Source organism: Haliaeetus leucocephalus, unplaced genomic scaffold, assembly GCF_000737465.1.
Source record: "Haliaeetus leucocephalus isolate CR32 unplaced genomic scaffold, Haliaeetus_leucocephalus-4.0 Scaffold206, whole genome shotgun sequence".
NCBI lineage: Eukaryota > Metazoa > Chordata > Aves > Accipitriformes > Accipitridae > Haliaeetus > Haliaeetus leucocephalus.
Window position 1 is genome coordinate 3,671,764 of NW_010972642.1, and position 20,134 is coordinate 3,691,897.

General features: G+C 39.5%; 1 protein-coding gene across 1 annotated transcript in view; it reads right to left on the reverse strand.

Moving 5' to 3' along the window:
• Positions 1-20,134, reverse strand: part of DERA (deoxyribose-phosphate aldolase (putative)) — a 56,357-nt gene that overhangs the window by 27,393 nt on the left and 8,830 nt on the right. The window contains exons 2-6 of the mRNA XM_010566120.1: positions 18,796-18,893; positions 15,142-15,289; positions 13,357-13,452; positions 11,884-12,018; positions 3,749-3,877 (exon numbers count right to left, since the gene is read on the reverse strand). Of these exons, the coding sequence (XP_010564422.1) occupies positions 3,749-3,877; positions 11,884-12,018; positions 13,357-13,452; positions 15,142-15,289; positions 18,796-18,893 (606 nt within the window). The remainder of the gene's footprint in view (positions 1-3,748; positions 3,878-11,883; positions 12,019-13,356; positions 13,453-15,141; positions 15,290-18,795; positions 18,894-20,134) is intronic.

Below are 20,134 nucleotides of genomic sequence, written 5' to 3' on the forward strand. Positions count from 1 at the left end.
AGTTTGCTCTACTCATTGTTTGGAAGCTGTCTGCTAGAGTCAAAGATGCAGTTTTCCCTGAGAAGCTCGTGGGCTCAAACCACCATCAAGAATTCAAGAAGCTCAAGAAATGGCAGTGGACGTTATAAACCAATGACCAAAGATTCCTTGATTCAGTGCTAAGATTTTCTCTCAGTCAGCTTTCTGAAAACAATGTGCTCCCTTGGTAGTAACACAGAGCCACCGATGTGCAACCCTACCTGCCATTTTGTCCTCCTTAGCACTGCAAGGATTATTCTTGCTAAGTGAGTCACTGTCCTTAGAGGGCTGTCAGCCTCTTTCACTCAGAAATAGGTTCTTAAATATTCCAGAAGAATTTATTGCACGTCAGTCAAGTCTGTAAAGGTATGGTTAAAAGAATTTGAGAGAACTGGGTGCCTGCTCCCATTCTGATGTCTTTCTCCTTATGTACTGTGCTGGAGAAGAAAGAAAAGTAGTCATGGTACTTTGGAGATATGATTTCAGACACAGGAGGAGCCAAAAGCCACTGCTTCAAATAGAGGCAAATTATTCTCATACTTCACTGTGAAGCAACACTTTTTTCCCAAGTTCTTGCAGGTGCAAGCATTAACATCCTGTACACAGGCGTGTTAGGCAAAGCACCATTTCTACAACTGGCCTCCACCTCCAGTGCACTGCTAAGATCTGCACATCTCACTGGGCTCAGCCTCACTCACTGGTGTGCAGTGAATGGCTTCTGCTGAGCCCTGCAAGGGCTGTGATTCAGAGTACAGCTGTTTGTCTGCAGAAGCAGCCTATGTCATCTGCTTTGAATATAAAAGTGCACGGGCACACCGCCCCTGACTGAGCACGGCCCTTAGCGTTCTTTTAAAATCCCAGCCAATGAGGAGGTGCACATTTTTTGACCTTTTACCATCCCTTTTCAAGTCAGTGATCTGTGCAGTTGGCCTCACGTCCAGTGGCTGAACCCCAACCCACTAGCTCAATCAGACCAAATGTAACATGCTGTGGTTCCCAGCATACACCAATAATTCCTCAAGCCAGCACAAAGAAGACTGTATAAAACTTTTGGAAAGTTATTTGGGAAAGGAGACATCTGGGTTGTATTCCCTGTTCAGTTAATCGCTTTGTGCAAAGCAGAGCAACTTTATGGGGAGGGACTGAGGTCCTTAACAGCAAATACATGGTAAATTGACCTGTGTGGAAGAAGAACCTCAGTCAGAGAGACCAAGTCCCAGACATCCCAGGCAAGCTTTTTAACCACACAGCTACTGATAAATCAGCATTGTGATACTCTCTCAGCCTTCTGAGTCTCACAAATGAGACACATGGGAAATACCCATATTTTATATACACATTGCAACACAGCTAGTGGCTTTGTTCTTCAGGACCTAGGTGGATGTGTGCATGCTCAGCAAGGGCAATGTAAACATCCCTAAGTCTAGGATTTTGTGCTCCCTACATGATAGGCTTACATTATACATAGTGAAGTGAAAACAGTTTAAGGACTGCACGCCAAGTCCTCTGTTGCACTGATGAAATTGTATGCAAGGCAAGGCTGTAAACCAGACCACTGAGGCTGTGACCATTTAAAAAAAAAAAACATTTCCAACCAATCACAAAACACACAGCAAACTAGTTAACCCTTTTCTGGGCTAATTTTCAACTGTATTACTTGGAAAACTCAGGTTACAATGCATCATGATGAGCACTTCTAACAGCACAGCTGAAGCAGCAGCAAATTTTGGAGCAATTGGCCAGAGGCAGCAAAAACTTCTAAAGCCAGTTTTGCAGTTGAATCCACTATACTGTGTAACTAATTTCCCGATATAAAACTAATTACTAGGGTCAAGTTTATCAGAGTTGTTGCTCTATCTTCAGATAAAAGTTGCCAGGGCCTGCCATATCCACAAGATCATCTGGTTTTTTTCTTTCTTTTAAATCATGGCACCAACTGAAAAAAATATATGGATACTAAAGCTAGAATTTAAAACTACTGTGCCGAATTACTTTCTCCTCCAAATGCTACAAATATACAAATCAAACAAAATTCAACGGGAATTTGAGGTTCTCAGCAGTTCTGACAAGTCAAAGTCTGAAAATCTGGCCCTCAATACATGTACGTAGGGCACCAATAAATTCTTATTTTTACACCTACCCACAAAGAAAAAGCAAGAGACTGAAATAAGAAAATTACTGCATATATTCAGATGGATAAGTGTTTTGCAAAATGAATAACTATGCAAGGAAAATCATTAACAATAGAGCCATCTGCTGTATTTCAAAAAAACTACACCAGCAAAAAATCTGAAAATGTTAAAATGCTTTACAACCTGAATTTTTCACTACTCCGTGTTACAAAAGTGATCATAATGATTAGTACATCAGTTTAAATGACAAGACATGTGTATTTCTTACACCTCTTCTAATTAAAAGCAGTATTTACTGGCATAATAATGATCCTCTGTATCTAATGATACCAATTGTCATTGTAGCTGAGCATGTAAAAAGCCTGAAATGCTTCCCATTCTATTTGAAGTAGATAAGCATAGTGTTGTGTAAGGAGACAATGAGGTCAGCAGCAAGTTGAATATTTATTTAAATACTGACAAGACACTTGGATGATTTTTTTCTTGCTCTAAAATAAGAAGCAACTCCTGGTCTGAAGAGCTTACAGTAGAAGAAAAAAATCAACACAAAAATGAGGGAAAGTTTAGAAGACACACTAACCCAAGTGGTTCTTAGTATATCTTTACACTTCTATCAATTCAAAATGTTCAAAGAACATAGCCTTATCAGCCAATTCCCAGTTCTGCATCTTAAAGATGGCATTAAAACACAGCCCTAAAATTCTGGTTAAACTAGGGAAAATTGTATCAGCACAGACCCAAAGCTGCAGACAGAACATACTGCTGTAAATCTGGGATCAAATGGGTGATTTGCTACATTCAGTCTGCAATGGCTATAGCTATGCAAAAAAGTAATACCTACAAACTATATGTAGCCCGTGAAAACTCTATCCTGCTCATGTGAATGTGTTTCTTAGCTGAAAGGTTCAGAAAAAGACAGACACACTCCAAACATCAGGTCAGATGTAATTGAGTTTTCAAAGACAGGGAAGACTGAACACCTTTTGAAGTGCCAATTAATTGCCGCTACTGACTGCCAGTGTTTGTGAGTGTGCCAGTTAAAACCAGTTATAATCAAGCCCATCCCAATGCCTGCTGGAGCATGCAGTGTTCTTCGCCTCACTGCATTTCCAGTACAGCTGGTTTCCCAAACAGCACTGTCACAGAGGTGGTCAGAAGAAGTGATCGCAAACCAGAAACGAGAGCTGTCAGCATGAATCTTCACAGGGAAGTTCCCCTTGCATTTAAAATAAACTTATGAGCCATCTATCTACACCACATCTGTAGCTCACCACAGTTGCCTGGATAATACGTGTATCTGTCCCAAATGTATGTGTCTTTTTTAACTATACCAAAGATCAGATGTTTGACAAGTATTACTTGTTCCTACAAATTTTGTCATTTAGCAGTTTTAAGTGTTATCTAACAGTTCATGCAGTTTTTGTAGGTTATACAAAACAAATGACACTTCATTACTACACCTGCAACTTCAGTTATTGCTGCATAATAGTTTTTTCTACTATTGGCAAAACTAAACTTTCACAACTAGAATTTTTTAAGCTTCATAAATAATATAGCAAAGACATTCTTAGCTTAAAACGAAAACCACATATATTTACCTGCCATCATAGCTATCATACTGGCTTTGTAGACATTAGCAAGGGACCCCAGTTCACCTGTTGCCAAGATTGTTTTCATATGAGCTTTTCCACAGGCCTCACGGCACTGACGGATCTCCTCGTAGAGACCTGTGGATAAAAGCATGTGAGAATGATCAAAGTTGCCTGAGAGACATTTTCAAGTATGGCTGTAATTTCCACTTCTGGATTAATTTCCAATCTTATAATTAGTCATAGCACTCAAGAACTTAAGTTTTGTAAGTTCAATAAATTACATGACTGGAGGTAATTAACAATGCCACACAGTTTCAGACTTAACTTAATAGCTATTAATGTCGGTTCTCTCAAAACTAAGAATGTGCACAGTATGCCAAACACTCATGAATACATCATGAGTAAAAAATGCTATGATAGTCAAGATCGATTTTAAAACAGCTTTTTTTTTAAAACAGCAATAAATACGGTAGTACATCGAATCAGTACTCAGGGACAGTTATGCTGTCCTGTCCACATCACGTCATCACCCTCTCTGTCCCCTTCAGCCACATTTGCCAAAGGGCTCAGCCTAAAAGACACCGAAGGTGTGACCAAGTTGTCTAATGACAAACATGAGGGCCACCTGAGATGCCATGACGTATCTCCCTTGGCTTCCAGCTGCCACCCCTGGAGGCTCCACATCACCCTTCAGTTTCCTGCTGTTCGCCCTGGTAGCATGGGACCATCTCGGGAAGTCTGATTATGGGGCTCGATGTCTGTGTTTAGGCATCTGAATCCCACTTTAAACTTCTTGAAAATAAGAATTTCCTGAAAAAATCAATGCGGTCTGCTGACATCCCTGGTGAGGAGAGACCAAGGCCTGGGATCACACCTCAAAGACCAGCAAATCCACATGGATCTGTGTTTACAAACCACCTCAAGTAGTTGCGTTGCCCACGAGGTTACTAAGGACTTGGACCATCCTGTGCTGTGACCTCAAACGGCCCCAAAAAAGATGAAGGAAGCACCACGGCAGGAGGGCCAGCAGGACGACATCTGCCTAGCATGCTGTGGAGCTACAGCTCCGAGGGCAGAGCTGGACCCTCGCTTCTGATGCCCACCCTCGCGGAGGAGGCTGGCTAGAGCTCAGGAAGGAGGTTTGTCATGATGCACTGTTACACACGCAAGCACTGCCACTGCACTCGCACAGACAGCAGGGCTGACTTACATAAAGCCTTTTAGATCGGAGATAAAGCAGACTGTTATCTCTGTGTCTTCACACCACTTGGAAAACAAAAAGCAAACCCTGCCCTGGAGTTGCCCCTGCTTCCCCACAGAGAGCTCCATCACCTCTTGCTATCAGTCTGTCTTCCCACCTACAGCTCGCCTTAGCTCTCGTCCCCAGGCAGTCAGCATGTCCCCGAGACAAACCAGCACACATCCCACCCGCTCTCCGCTTCTCCGTGAACTGCCACCCAACCAGCCAGCCACCGGCTGCAGCCAGGGAGAAGCAGGGACAGGGAGGACAGGCCGGCATTCGGCTCCTCATGGGCATCGCCCAGAGCAGACCAACCCCTCAGAAACTCCTGCTTTCGGATTTACGAAGTGTCATGGCCAGAGGCATGCTTAACTTTCTAACAGTTTTATATTTTCACAGACTCAGTAAGGACTGGAATAAACTTGGACATAACCAACTGTAAAAAGGCTGGAATTTGTAGACCTGGTCAGGAAACGCAACAGAGAGCACGGGGAAACCCTTCCACTCTTTTTGGTAAAATTCAGCAGTGCTCCCACAAAATTTTAAACGTAGGGAGACGAAAAGAGCTAGAAATTATTGAAACATAGCTGTTAGAAGCTGGTCACTTAGAGATGTTTAAGATTCCTCCAGTGTGGAGAGAAAAGCAGCACTTACAGTGTACAGCCACCATTTCTGGAATTTGAATTAAAAAAAAAAAAAAGGCATGAAATAAGCAAACAGGATCCTTTGCAAGAGAGTCCTTTTCACAAATCGTACTAAATCTTCAAAGGCATAATCAAAAAGTTCTTTTATGGAAGGCTAAAATACAGCTTTTAACAAATCTTTCTTGCTAAAACAGTCCAGGACATGGCGATGAAGACTAAATTTTTTCATCGATACTATCTTTCTTTTCCTCTCGGTCCTCAAGCGAGACCCAGAAACATACAGCAGGGTTTGCCAGCTGCTGGATGGCTGGACCTCCCCTCCACCTGTGATGCTGCTGCATCCTACTGATGCCATCAGCACACCAGGCAGCCAGGGCTGGGATGGCTGGGGTGGTCCTCTGAGACATACTACACACATTAGCAGACAACTGGCTAATGCACTTAGCAAGTCCCTTTATAGACACCAGGCTTCACCTTGTTTCTTACTATGTACCAAAGGTGTGAATTAATCAGTACTAGCATGCAGTCTAACATGTTTTATTGATCAATTGATGATACTCCAGAAACCTACATCAAATCGAGACTCGAAAAGGAAATACAAAGAACCTGTGCTATTTTCTTGTGCATTTGATAACACTGCTCATGTTAGATCCAAATGCAGTCTTTTTTTGTGGAGTAAGGCGTTCCTGAAGCTTTTGGAAAGCCAGAGAAAGCAGCTTTCATGTTCTTCTAGCTTCGGTAACAGGAAGAAAAGACTCAAGTTTTCTCTACCTTTAAGATACACCACCAAAAATGTCACAATAAAATCAACAAAATGTAGATTTAGGTTGGATTCCAGGAAAAGAAATTACAGGCTCATAGCTGTTGTTCACTGGAGTTCATATCGCAGCTACAGCATTCTCCCTATTGTTGGAAGGTACTTTTTATGTGCAATTAGTGCCAAGATCATTTGAACAGTCTCACTATCTGACAGCATGCATCAACCCACGGACAGGAACAACTGAGGATCTTCAATCATCCGTGTCTATCAGGTTAGCTGAGGTGGTGGAAAAGTAGGCATACTTTAATGGGGCAGGTGTGTAGGTAATAAATACTGCTCTTTATTCAGAGACCAATTATTGCAGACAATAGCTGGCATTCATAGGACATTCTCAACCCTACAGTAAAAGCAGAAATAGAAATGCAACTACCTCTGGGACACAGAAAATTAACCAGAGCACCCCAGTCCCAGTGCAAGCAGGAACTGCTTTGATACAGAACAAGTACAAAAACTCCTACTCCTTTCAAAAATAAAAAAGAAGTTTCAGTACTCAGTTTTAAATCAAGGTACAAATAACTTGATTATCCTGAAACTTCCTAGCAAATGCCTGAAGTATGGGTGGAGTTAATCACACTTGAAAATGCACTCAGTGTTTCAAGGGGTCCTTGGCTTCTTCCGGGACAGTCTGTGCTGCCAAAAAGTCCATTATTTAACTACTCAGTTCCATCAAGCCAAACAGTAGCAGGAGCAGAGCTGGACGCTGCCATTCTGGGAATATCTGCAACCTGTGCAGAACACCAGTAACTGACACAGCAGATAGAGCTTCTCTAGTTAGCAGTAGTGGCACAAAGATTTTGGGAAAAACCTCTATCACAGAAAACCCTGCAGTCGTATTTTCAACTGTGAGCTAAGACCACCATGAAGAGGTTGCAAGAGATCTCATACTGACTGCTAAAAACAAGGAAAAGAAAATCAAGAGCTCTCAAAGCAAATGGCCAGTACTGTGCAACATCTTGAACACAGCACCAACACTATCCATTCTGAAAGAAGTCTAAGTCTTAAGCCCAAGAAAAAAAAAAAAAAAAAAAAAAAAAAGAAAAAAAAACACCAAAAAAACCCCAAAGCAAGCCAACCTATATAGAATATATTTGGAGCCAGCTGCTCATTGATGTAGTCTGTAGTAGCTCCACTGACTTGGCTGTTAAAATGGATGTGACATAAGAACTCTTCTGCTTTGCATCCACTTACTTAAGATACCTTACTGCTTTCATGAACTTTAGATCTGGTTTTATTGGATGCATTTATAGAAGTCAGAAAATTCAGATTTTATAGGAAAAAAAAATACTTTCATAGGTGTGGTTTTAATTTTTATAAAAGATAAGTGTTGGAAGGTGTCTTTTGTGTAGTTTTCCTAAAATTCTAACTCTTCAGTACATTATATTGATTTTTAGCAGCTATTAAATATACCAAAGAAAATGTTCCTCCCCCTACACATTTCTCAAGCAAACATCCCTGACAACTACTGCCAGCTATAATCTGCCCTAGATTGTCTAGATGGTCTTTTGCTTTGGTCTAATATATTTGTCCTATAAATCACAAAATAAATGGGATAACCAATATTTCCTACACAGGAAATGAAAATATTAAGGGGAAAAAAATGCAGCTTAAATTTTTATGAAACAGCTCTTCTCCAAAAATGTGGTGATAAAAACACTTTTTCTTTTTTTTTTTTAAATTCAGCTTATTTGCTGTTTTTACCTAGTCACTCACATTGACTGGTGTTAAGGGTAGAAACTGAGATGAGGGGGGAAGATGTTTCGATTTCTGTTAGACCAAAAGATCAAGGTAATCATGATGGGAAACTGGAAAATGAGCTGGAGTCCCTTCTGTCTTGCATGTTAATGGCAGGTTTGTTAACAAAATGACAAGCAAAAGGCTATCAGCACAACACGACTCTTTCAGTTCTGCTCTCAGCCACATATGTGCAACTCCAGGCTTCAGTCATTCACATGAAACTGAAAACAGAGCTTGGCGTCAGGAATCTGAGCTGCTGCTGGCAATATAGGACATGGAAATTGTGCAACTAGACTTCGAGATCCCAAGTCAGCTTGCACACCTAGAAAACAGTAAATCCAACTATATTATTTCTAAACAACATGTGGAGTCTTTTCCAAGTCTCTGGAGCAGGAAGTGTATTTTCTCTGCACTGTTTATAAATCATGTAACACAAAAGGGGGCCCCAATCCCTGAACAATGTCTCTCAACTCACAGTTGAATAATTATTAACAGAATTGAAAGGCAGCTTTCATAATGAGGTTATACTCAATGTATTTCATGGATGCAGCCATGTTCAAACTTCTTAGATTATACTTGGGTTTTTTGCTTTTCTTGTAGGAAAATTCAACTGACAGAGCAAATGATGGGTTAACAATACCTCTGAAGTCGCTGACAGTGTAGTATGTCCAGGTGTTTGCTAAAAGCTGTGGAAATAGAAGTAACATTACAGCACCCCAGAGAGCTTCAGAAGGTATTGCAACTCCAACATATTCATTGATAACAAGGGGAAAAAAAGAAAAAGAAATAAATACAATTTCTTTCAAGAATTTGTTGGTCAACTTCGTCACTCTTTACATACAGGCTCCACATTCTGTGCCTAAAGACAGTATCTAAATTGTGATTTTTAAGCTTAATCCATACTTTGTCAAGTGATAAAAGACAATGGTTGAGTAAACTATTGTAAAGTAGTATTGCTTTAAAAGCTAATAGATTGTAAAAGGTATCTAAGTTCATAAACTTAAATCTCATTTAATGTTATTTTCAAACGTAATTTAGCTGTCCAATAAAGCTTCTTTCATGTTCAGCGCTATTAAAAAGATCTTAACAATTACTTCATAAAGATCTAGAAAATATATTCTGAGTGTCATAAAGAGCTCCAACAATATTTAAGAACTGCTTTAAAATAACTTGACATAATTGGACATACACTAAAATATTTAATAATCAAACAAGCCTTTGAAACAAATCACAAAGCAACACTATCCTATCATGGTAACCCCAATTATTGCACAGGCTAGAAGAAAAGCTAAAAATATATGAACGGTAAGATAAAGCACTCTACCACATACATATTTTTGTCAATAACTCCTGAAGCTGTGAAGACAGGCAGCATGAGAAAATAACAATAAAAATATATTAGCATTATAGGCATAAGCAGAGATTCTGTCATAACTGCAAGGCAGCTCTAGTTGATGAAGCACATTGAACACAGGCATAGTTACTGCACTAAACTTTTCAATTTTATGTAATACAGGGATCCATCCTAAAAAAGAGTTCTTCATCCCTTCTTCTAACTTCCTTAAACTTACTTTATACATTGTTTTGTATCATACCTAATCATTAGATAGAGGTGGAAATCTGCATGTTCACACAGTTAACATATCTGTTGAAAGCTAAACAGGAAGACAGAACACTAGATTTTCACCAAAATATTCAGATCACCTACTGAAGTAATTTTTTTGGATGGGAGAGTTAAGTATGGTAATTTTTCACCCTATAGTATCATTATCTGGATGGCAAATAAATTCTGTTCCTGAGGTAGCTTTTTTCAAGACCATGTAAATATGTGCCATACACAGATTCACGTTCTTGAATAAACTTTCAGAAAACATTTGGAAATCATTTCAATTCTGTCCTCAGTAAAAAAAAGTAAACTAACCATTGCCAAAAAAAGGATGGCTTTCAACCTTGTCATGACTTCAGCTCTGGATAAAAGAATATGCATACCAAATCAAAAGTCAACCCTAATTTACTTCTTTAGTAAACGGACAGCTTTATACTACACCCATCATTGCTGTGTCTGTGTAGTCCTCCCCGGTAATTTATGATCACAAAAACCCAACTAATTTCCCATATAGAAAAACCTAACAATGTATGTATGTCCAGTTTATTTCAATCACTGATACAAACTTTCTCTCTGAATCCAGCCCTGTACTTCTCCTCTGAGTTCTCCTTCACGTAGTCCCGGGCAATATAACCTTGAGCCTGCATTTGCAATTGCCTACATGCACTAACTTTCTGATCTCTGCTCTATGCAACTTGTACATAACAGTGGTTTGTACCATGCAGTCTGAAGCATGGCAACCACAGTTATGTGTAAGAAATCGCTACAAGACAGACTTTTTCAGACACAATTGCTCAAGTCCAGTTTAGTGGTCCTTTTTTCATCTTAGTGACACATCACGACTCAGCTCACTTTGTGTCCAAGACCAATACCTGTTCCTAGTGGAGTGCAGGTCCTGGAGAGGGTATCTGCTTTGTAGACCATAGTGTAGACCCTAACAAAGATACAGCGTAGGAAAGTGTGATATAGTCTTACTGCCAGCTGGTACAGAACTTGATCCATCATTCCATCTTATTTAAAACCATTCAATCACCCAGTCTCCATATTCCAGCAATTTCTGAGGCCATACCTGGACGTAAAATAGCCACTCTGAAAGAAACAAATGTCTGCAACAATGCCCATCCTCAAGAAGTCAAACATTTGTAAAGCTGCATATGTTTAAGAGCAAAAGGATGGAGATGGTAAATACTACAAAAGATGTCAAGATGTTACAGCAAGTGGAAACCAGGATATCAGTCCTGAAGACACAGATGCAGAAACGTGGGGTTTTGGTTCAATTTTAACTGTTAATTGAAGGAAGACGAAAATCAGAAAATACGATCTGTTACCATGATGATTGTATTTCCTTAACCAAACTCAGGTACCAGGGGTCCTTTGAAGTCTTCCAAGAAAACAGGCTATTATGGCGCTGCATTATACAGCTAAATGGAAAATTCATTCCAAGACAATGACGTGTTTACCTTCACATGGAGATTAGTTATAGGAGCATTGTCAGCACTTAAGGCAAACCATTCACAGTACATTAAGAAGGCAATTAGAGCAAAAACCATCTTCAGCATTATTGTTCTTACTAATTAGTAGTAGTCTACAGACACAAGAACATCAATAATATGAACAGTTAATTTGTACCCTCAACTTTCAGGAAAAAGAAAACAACTAAAATACATATTTTTGTCAAGAACTGAAACATGTATATTTAACAAGGTATCATCTACATTAGCAACCCCTTGGGGGTTTTAAAAAACCTGTTCAAATAATTAGGCATTCTCTTCCATTTCACTTGCTATTTTTTTAATCCTGTACACAAAATCCTCTAAAGGCATAGAAGGAATAGACCCGAATTTTCAAAACACAGAGTCATTCTGCATGCCCAGCTTGACAGGACTTTTAACAGCGTTCTTTTCAAAAAATGCAACCATTTGTCATAAATTAGTTAAATAGTTTTCATTTAGTTCAGTGCCCCAGATTATCAGTTACTCTTAGGGGAGGGACCAAATTCTTCAAGGACTGATGTGGAGACTTGGGGAAGAGACAAAGACAGAGCTTGCACGTGCACATACAGAGGTTTAGGTTCCTTGCCAAAGGATGCGTACTTACGTTCCCACTGGCCAGTCAGCACCAGACTTCTGCTAATGACAATGTCAATCTCTCTGGCACCATATTCCACAGCTAGCTTTATTTCGGCCAGTTTGGTTTCTAGAGGAGTTTGTCCAGATGGAAACCCAGCAGCCACTAGCAAGAAGGGGGATGCAGGTAGAGGGAAGAAAATGTTTTATAAATTGACCATAAAACCGCAAATACCTCTAATACACCGAAGAGTTTGAAAGTTATTCTTTTTTATCCCTACCATGATTCAAAAAATCTAAAGGCACCTCATCCTACCCTCTCTTCATCCACAAGAAGCATTAGCTCTTCCCTCAAGAACCAATGTCCAGCAAGATACTAAGTGAATCTTGTGATAAGGTCTCTTTCACATACCTTAATTTTTGCCAAAGCAGCCTACATAAGAAAGCACAATATCTATTGCTTCCAGCAGAATTGAGCAAACAAGGATGGAACTCATGTATGAAGCAATACATACATTTTTAATTCTCCCCAGTTCTTTTAAGTAGTATTTCAGGTTAAATCCTAGTAATAAGTTTAACAGCTAAATCACAATATAGCAAAAATTGCTTTCAATGAGGTCTACTTAAGATTACGTTTATGATGTTCAAGTACAAAACCCAAAGGTAACTTTGGAAATGGAAAAAAAATAATGGCTTTATCAGAGATCCTCTTTCTCTCTGATATATAAATGCATTTAGTATGTAATTTTTCCCTTACACAACAATGAAACAACAACAAAAAAAAACACTAGAAAACATGGATCTTAGCATTAAACACCTGATCTAACTTCAAAGTTAGCCCCTGCTTTGAGCAGGAGGTTGGACCAGATGACATCCAGAGCTCCCTTCCAACCTACATAATTCTTTGATTCTACTTCTTTCTTATTGTAGATTCAGGACTTGTCTCCTGTGTGTGGTGACTGGAGAAGAGTTGGCACTATTAGATTTGTAAGTAGAAGTCCTGAACCTGCAGGCTGCTCAGCAGGCAATAACCATTGCCTCTGCACACAGATTCATTGAATTCAGGATTATACTGTTTGTACTGATTGTAGGATTATACTTAAAAGCCAAACAACTGATATGGGAAAAAAACCTTGTATTAGAACTCCTAAAGCTCATATTGCAGTATATTTTTTATTTTTTTTTATTATTATTATTATTTACTTAGTGTCTGCTGATGCTTTGTCCAGCACTCTATCTCAATTTCTTCTATTTGGGTGAGGAAAACCCTGATAAGCACCTCTTTGAAGAGCTTCCAGCAAAACAGACTTGGCATTCCTGATAAGTTTGAAGTTGAAAGAAAACAAAAGATTATACCAGAAGCAAACCCCCCTCCATTCCCTTCCTTCCACCTGCTACCTTTTCACCTTACCCTCTGAAACAAAAACAAGTCCAAACTTCTGGATTTTTCTACATACTTTTTAGCATCAAAATATTTAATTGGATATTTTTTAATAAAGCTTACCTGAAGCTACTGGTATGTTACAACCAGCAGCCTTTAGGGCATTAACAGCATCGGTGACTCTTGCGGGATATACACAAACTGCTCCAACAGTAATACCTGCAAAAGCCACAGTTCACTTCTTCATATATATATTTCCATCTTCTCGAGTGCAATCCATATCATGAGCACGTGTGCATTGTTCTCACCTCCCACTTCTGCATTCTCACAAGGATCTTAAGCACCTACACTAGGGATGTCTGTTATATTGCTCAAACAGTTTGGATAATTCTCCATATTGTTACCTCCCTCATGTTCCTTTACCTGACCCTGGCAACAAGTTTGCATTAGCAGGAGTTAAAACACCAAGGCTTCTGTCAACAGATTCACTCTTTAAGGCCAACACGTACAAGTTAAGACATGCTTATTCAGCGAACTACTGTGAGAGAAACCACACTGCCAAACTCTGTCCTTACTTGTTGAGCCAGACTGAGCCCAGCAGCAACTGAGCACTTTTTATGTTAATGCAGTCCTACTGCATTTCTAGTTAAAATGCTATTCTCTCAAAGTGTCAGATAATTGACCTCATATTTAATACTTCAACTGTCTGAAGAGTCCATAAATCCAAATTTTTTAAAAAGACTAATCTTTGATATTTTATGTGTATGGCTTAAAACCAGAGGCCTGATTCCCCTTTGGTTCTACATCATATGACTTCAAGCAGTAGACTAATGCCCGTGTAAAACTGAAATATTTCAGTAGTAAAAGCATGCCCCAAATGTCATTGGGATTTTCTTTTTGTTAGATCATCACAAGGCCAGCATGACAGGACAAAAGTCAAATGGTATTCACTGACACATCAATGATTACATCTGGAAAAATTCAGAAATGCTGCTCAGATATAAAGAGTTTTGTTTTACTGATAGTTATATGACAGTCTCAATTTGCTCTGAAGTTCTATTGTGTTCAGTCTTGTGTGTAACATTGGGACTTCAGATGGAGCCTGCTCGAGTAACGTCAGTGAAAGTTTTACCACTAGTTCTTAAGGGCTGTCTTCAACCCCTTCAACTCTGTTGACTTAGCTGGGAACTCTGTGTGTGTGCACGTGTGTGTGTATACATGATACGCACACAACTGCATACACTCACTACAGGACTGACTCCTTGAAGTAGACTGGGCTGCGAAGATGTCTCCTATCTAACTATTGAAACAAGCAGGTAACAGACAGTGCTTTCTGAAGGAAAAATAACATGCTTAGGACCATGGAATGCATCTTTTCTGACAGGGAAAGCGGCAGGCTCGGTAGTTACATACAGAAACAGCACAAAAGCCAAAGGAGTCACATGAACGCTCCCCCCTTCTCCAATTTATTAGGGACATCAGCAGATTAACAGAATACTCAATTAGTTTCACCTTAGTGCACTGTTATTAAAAGACATACACTGAGGTTATACACTTGTGGCTTCCACATCAAATTTGCTCATTAGGTATCATAACTTACAGCGTTACCCTGACTCCATGCTTCACTTTGGTTGCCAAACTGAGCATGGATTTTTTTTCTTCATGTATTCTAATATTAACTCAAAGGAATAGATATTTTGCAGTTAGAACTTAAGACAGTTGCTTTGAATAAGACCATCTAGAACGTAGTTTCTTCTCTCAGGACTATTAGTTCTGCGGCACTGCCTACCATAACTGCTTCCATTAAAGGAAGAAGAGGTCATTTTTACACCTTCCTGAAAACTGAAAAAATAATGAGGAAATGTGGACATTTTCTCTACAAAATACACACAGTAAAAACTATCATACCTTTATCATGCATGTCCATGGCTTTCAGCAGATCCTCTCTGATGGGATGCTTTGCTTTAAAACACAGTCTGTGAACATTTGAAGGAGTATCATCACCTGAAAGAGTGGTAAGGTCTATGCAGGTGACAGCTTTCAGCAGCCAAGCAGCCTACAAAGGGAGTGAAGCAAGGAATAAAGTATTTCAGTTTACGCTTCCAAAGCCAAACTGACTTAGAAGATGCAGGAATCAGAAGCCTGGCTCTCACTCTAAGAATGAGGAAATGTACGGGATATAACATGGAGGATATGCAAAGAACAGTTTATGACAGACAGGGTTGGCAGATACTTGTTCATGTGTTGAGCAGTATCTAATGGTACAGAAAGGATTTGGAATCAAAAGTCTGCTCTCAGAATCAAAGGATCAAATTCCAATTTTTGATGCAAAAGCTAACTACCAAGTGGGACTCTCTAAGAATCAGACAAACATTTTTACCTGGACAAAAAGCATGTTGCTTCAAATTTAATTCTGTAAGGCAAAGATAAAAGCATCACCTATGTGAGGAACCTCACTGTTATTATATGCTCCATTCTATACAGTATGGCTGTAATTTTAAGGCTTGTATGCACAAGGAATTATACACATGCTTCAAGACAGCACAGGTCTGCAATTGCCAATAACCAGATGAGTCTACACATCAGCAATTTGCACACTTGCACGTTTGCATGCTTCTCCTGCTGTGAGACTGAAACATGGAATCAGTGGGGAGTAAGAACCCAGACTTCTTAAAACTTAGGGTCTAGACTCCAGATGTTTCCACTTTCTTTTGTGTGAATTGGGAATAAAAAACATCTGTAATTATTTCATGCAAAAAACAAAAGCAAGAGCTAAGTGACAAGGCTAAAGCACTCTTTAGATTAATAAGTCTTTTAAAATTCTGTAGCATTTTCATTGGAGAATGGAACAGATGCACAACTAAAACTTTTTTGAGCTTTCTTGTTGAACAAAAATTGAGCTTAAGACATTGTTTTGAAATACTTGTTGAAGCTCTTCCAGCAAATTCTTGTTTACAGTTATGGCTTCACTAAAAGCTGACATCTCTTAATGGGCACTTGTTCAACAAGGGGACAGTTTGCGATGGCAAAGTCCATTTGAGTCCATAAAGCCTCTCTCTGACTGCTCTGCTCTGTGACAGGATTAGTCAGTATAGGCAGCAAAACTTGTTTCTGCATGGAGGTATTACTCTGCAAATCTTAAGTGACTGGCCAGCCTACAAACCTTTCACACTTTGCTGATGGAAGTCTCCTTTCTGAACTTGCAGTAAGTGTAACACTGAAAGCTGCTTTGGGGTGACTGAACAGAGTAATGAACCTTTACTGGCCTCTGTTAGTCCAAGCTTAACTGCTTGTTTCTAACCAATTTCTACTTTTACCCTATAATACTTCAAAAGGGGTTTTCACTGTAAATGGTTTTAAGTTTCTTTTACTTGGATTTTTTTTACCCTTTGTTCAAGGGAATTTTTGTCTCATCTCTTATGACATGAATCATAAAGTCATCAAGACAGATGTAGTCAGCAAGTTCCAAGAACTGGTATGACCTTCATTTTTTTAAAAGGGTTTTTCAAATGTGTATTTGGGGAAATGGGCTTCTAAATTTCAATCTGTGGTGCTACTTATGTTCAAACATGTAAAGGTTCAAAATCACCTCTGCGAAATAAACACGACATGACTATCCTGCAATGACAGTATTCAAATAAAGGGGAGATGCTTCTGGCATTCTTCAAAGTAAAATCTTACTCAAGTAGCTCAGTACCAGCGTTAACAACACAGGAGAGTGAAGAAGTGTTAGTAATAATTAAACATTTGTCCTACAGCCATGTTGAGGAAGTGACACTAAATCCCTTTCTTCCCAATGATTCTTTCTAATCAAAGCCTGTGGCGCTCTCTGTCTTTGTTCTTTATATAGTAACTTTGGTCAAATCAGAAGACCTACTTTTTACATTACTGCACCTGCAGGATCTGAACACAGCCAAGGTTATGGAATACCCTTTGGATTTTCTCACTGACACTATTTCCCAACCCAGTGCCACCAGACTGCTAAACTTGGTATCAAGTGACTTTTTATGCATAAGGAACTCTTGAGAAATGCTGAGCTGGTATCTAACTTTCCTCAGTTTATGTCCATTTTTTTATTTAATCATAACATTCAAAGCACAATCTTTCAGGTTCATGTAACGGGTAGTAAGTTTTTTTCTATCACCTTCCAGTAGGATCTTACAGCTACATCAAATTATCTCCAAACTGTCATCCGCAAGATTCTGTGCTCATTGTGAACAAAGCTTCAGCCACCCCAGAACGGCTGCCTGATGTACTATGCTGAGGATGCCGACTATTTTGAACAGCTTTTTAAGAATTAAGTACAATTAAATGATTCTTGCTCTGTTCTATTATGTTGCACTGTTAAGACTGATCCTTCATTGCCTCCTTCCTCCTGCTTCCAGGTTTCCAGTTACTGTTCCATGTAAGTGACTTGTTTGCGCAGAGGGGAGGAACCACACACATTTGCTTGCAGAACAGCTGTTTGGTGAATGAAGAATCGATTTGTCCTTTGGAGGCTGGTTACAACCCCACGGCTGAGAGCTCACTGGGAGCTGCAGGTCTGCAGCATGGCATCGCTCAGACCTTGCCCTTGGCTGAATTCTGCCAAAGCACTTGTGGCATCCTGCAGCCCGCTCTGCTTGACATTCCCCTCTCAGTGCTTCCCATCCTGCCACTGAGGCAGCAGAAGCCAGCATGTGGCCATGCCTCACCTGCTCTGCTTTGCAGAATGCATTAGCTTAAGTTGCTGACCTGATGGCTTCGCGCTACGATTGTCACCTACAAACTGGAGAAACCAAAATGCACACCAGGCCAGTATCTGTCAGTTCTGCCAGGAGGGCAGTAACAGCAGAGGTTGAAGGTAACTGCTAAGACACTCTAAACATGTGTGTTCAACAAATACAAATCAGTCTTGAAGAAAAGTTCATTTGCACCACTGGCTTTGGCGATGGCTTACGTGAACCTACTTTATATTAAGATGGACAATAACCAATCATTTACCTTATCTCAGGAGCTGAGAAGTCAGTCCCCTTAACATTAGTGGGCTCGCTCTTTTTTTTTTTTCCCTCTTTTTTTTTTAACTTTCTCCCCCCAAGTGCAATAGCCAGTCAGAATTTTCAAGTTTTAGGTAAGAACTAGTTAAGCAAAGAAATCACACATGTTGAGGATGTTTAAGTAAAGAAAAATCATCCAGGTAGGTCAAACTTGACAGGGACCGTGATCATATCTTACAGCTTTAAAATTAAAAAATAAGAAGGCAGCATGCAGAGAAGTCTGTCTGGAAAACAGAATAAATGTGGTGGGATAGTAATATACAATTTAATCCACTCATGAATAAAGATGACTTAAATTCATTTGCGGTTTTGCCACTCATGAGTTATAAGGTTTTTAACTTGTTTGGATAAATGCATCACCTTATTCCATCCCATCATCATCAAATACAAATTATTAAAATAAGACTTGGACAAGCACATCTTTTAAGTTTACATGTATCTTGAAAAAAATTCAATATTGCAGCCTGGAGAGGGAGAGTGACTGCTTTAAAAATACAGGAACAGAATACATAAAAAGAGCACTTACTTGCCAATTACCTTTCACAGTTCTCCATTTTTTAATTTGTTCTGCATGCCTCACAACTGCAGGTCGATTCACATGCACTTTTGAGATCCAGCCAAGCTCTGGGGTGGGAAAAGAAAAAAAAAAGCCTCATCTATTTCTATGTTCTTCTAATATATGGTGCGAGACTTCAGAAGAAAGTTGTAGCTTAGTTTGGAACCTCTGAAGAGCATGTTATGCTTTCATATCCTCTGAAGGGCTTGCGTACTTATCACCAGTCCAAAATACCATAATAGCATTCAATTCTGTTAGGGTATGATCTGTGAACTCGATGTTTCACACAGCATGTTTTGTTTGCCATTACAACTCAAATAACTTACTGCTGCTGAAAGACATTATGTTGCCAGTCCTGGACTATGAAGTTTATTATACATGTAGCATATAAAACCCCACCACAAAACAGCCTTCTGCCACTGCTTGCTGATTTACTTCTTGATTCCAGAATACGGTAACAATTATTCAGTCCTTTGCTTGTCTGCTGGCACCCAAGATACAACAGCATTTTTTGTGTGCGTGAACCTCTGTTTACAGGAACTGTACCCCACACAGCCACCAAAACCACTGCACAGACCGTTGCATAACAAAGCATTTGAGTTGTTATAGTCTAGAGCTAATTTTACTGAATTTGCTGCTAGGGCCTAACTAACTGCAAGTTTCCAAAAGCACTGAATTCCTGGGCAACATACCTGCCTGGAAGCTGCCTCAATGAGTGCCTGCCTGAGAAGCGCTCACCTTGCCAAGCACCCCGGGGGACTCAGGGAAACATCTTCAACATGTAAATTTCTTCAGACACCCACTGCAGACAGCCTGGCTCACAATTTCAGTGAGTTTCAGTACCCATAAACAATAACCAGACCCAAAGTAAAGCAGATGCTCAACATTTACTAAAATAATGAAACTAAGAACAGAAGCACCAAAAATTGGACAATGCTTAATGAAGCGTAACTGACTGATAAAGGAGAATTGAGGGTTCAGGCTCTTGAACCTTGACATTTCTGCTGAGTATGATAAACCAGAAGTGTAATTTTGAATGCTAATAAACACAAGCTGCTCACAGAAATACACAGGAAAAAGAAATCAGAATGTCTTTAAAATCTCTCATATCCCAAAACATAAATAATTCTTCTAAATACTAGTCATATAAGCAATCCATGAAAATACTCTGAAAACAACATCAACAATCATTAACCACCATCAGCAAATCACCACCATCAATCAAGAATATCATCATCAGTTAAGGTCAGTATACGAGCATGGGCTTAGATATTAAGAGATAATAATTCTGGGTGACTTAATTTATTAA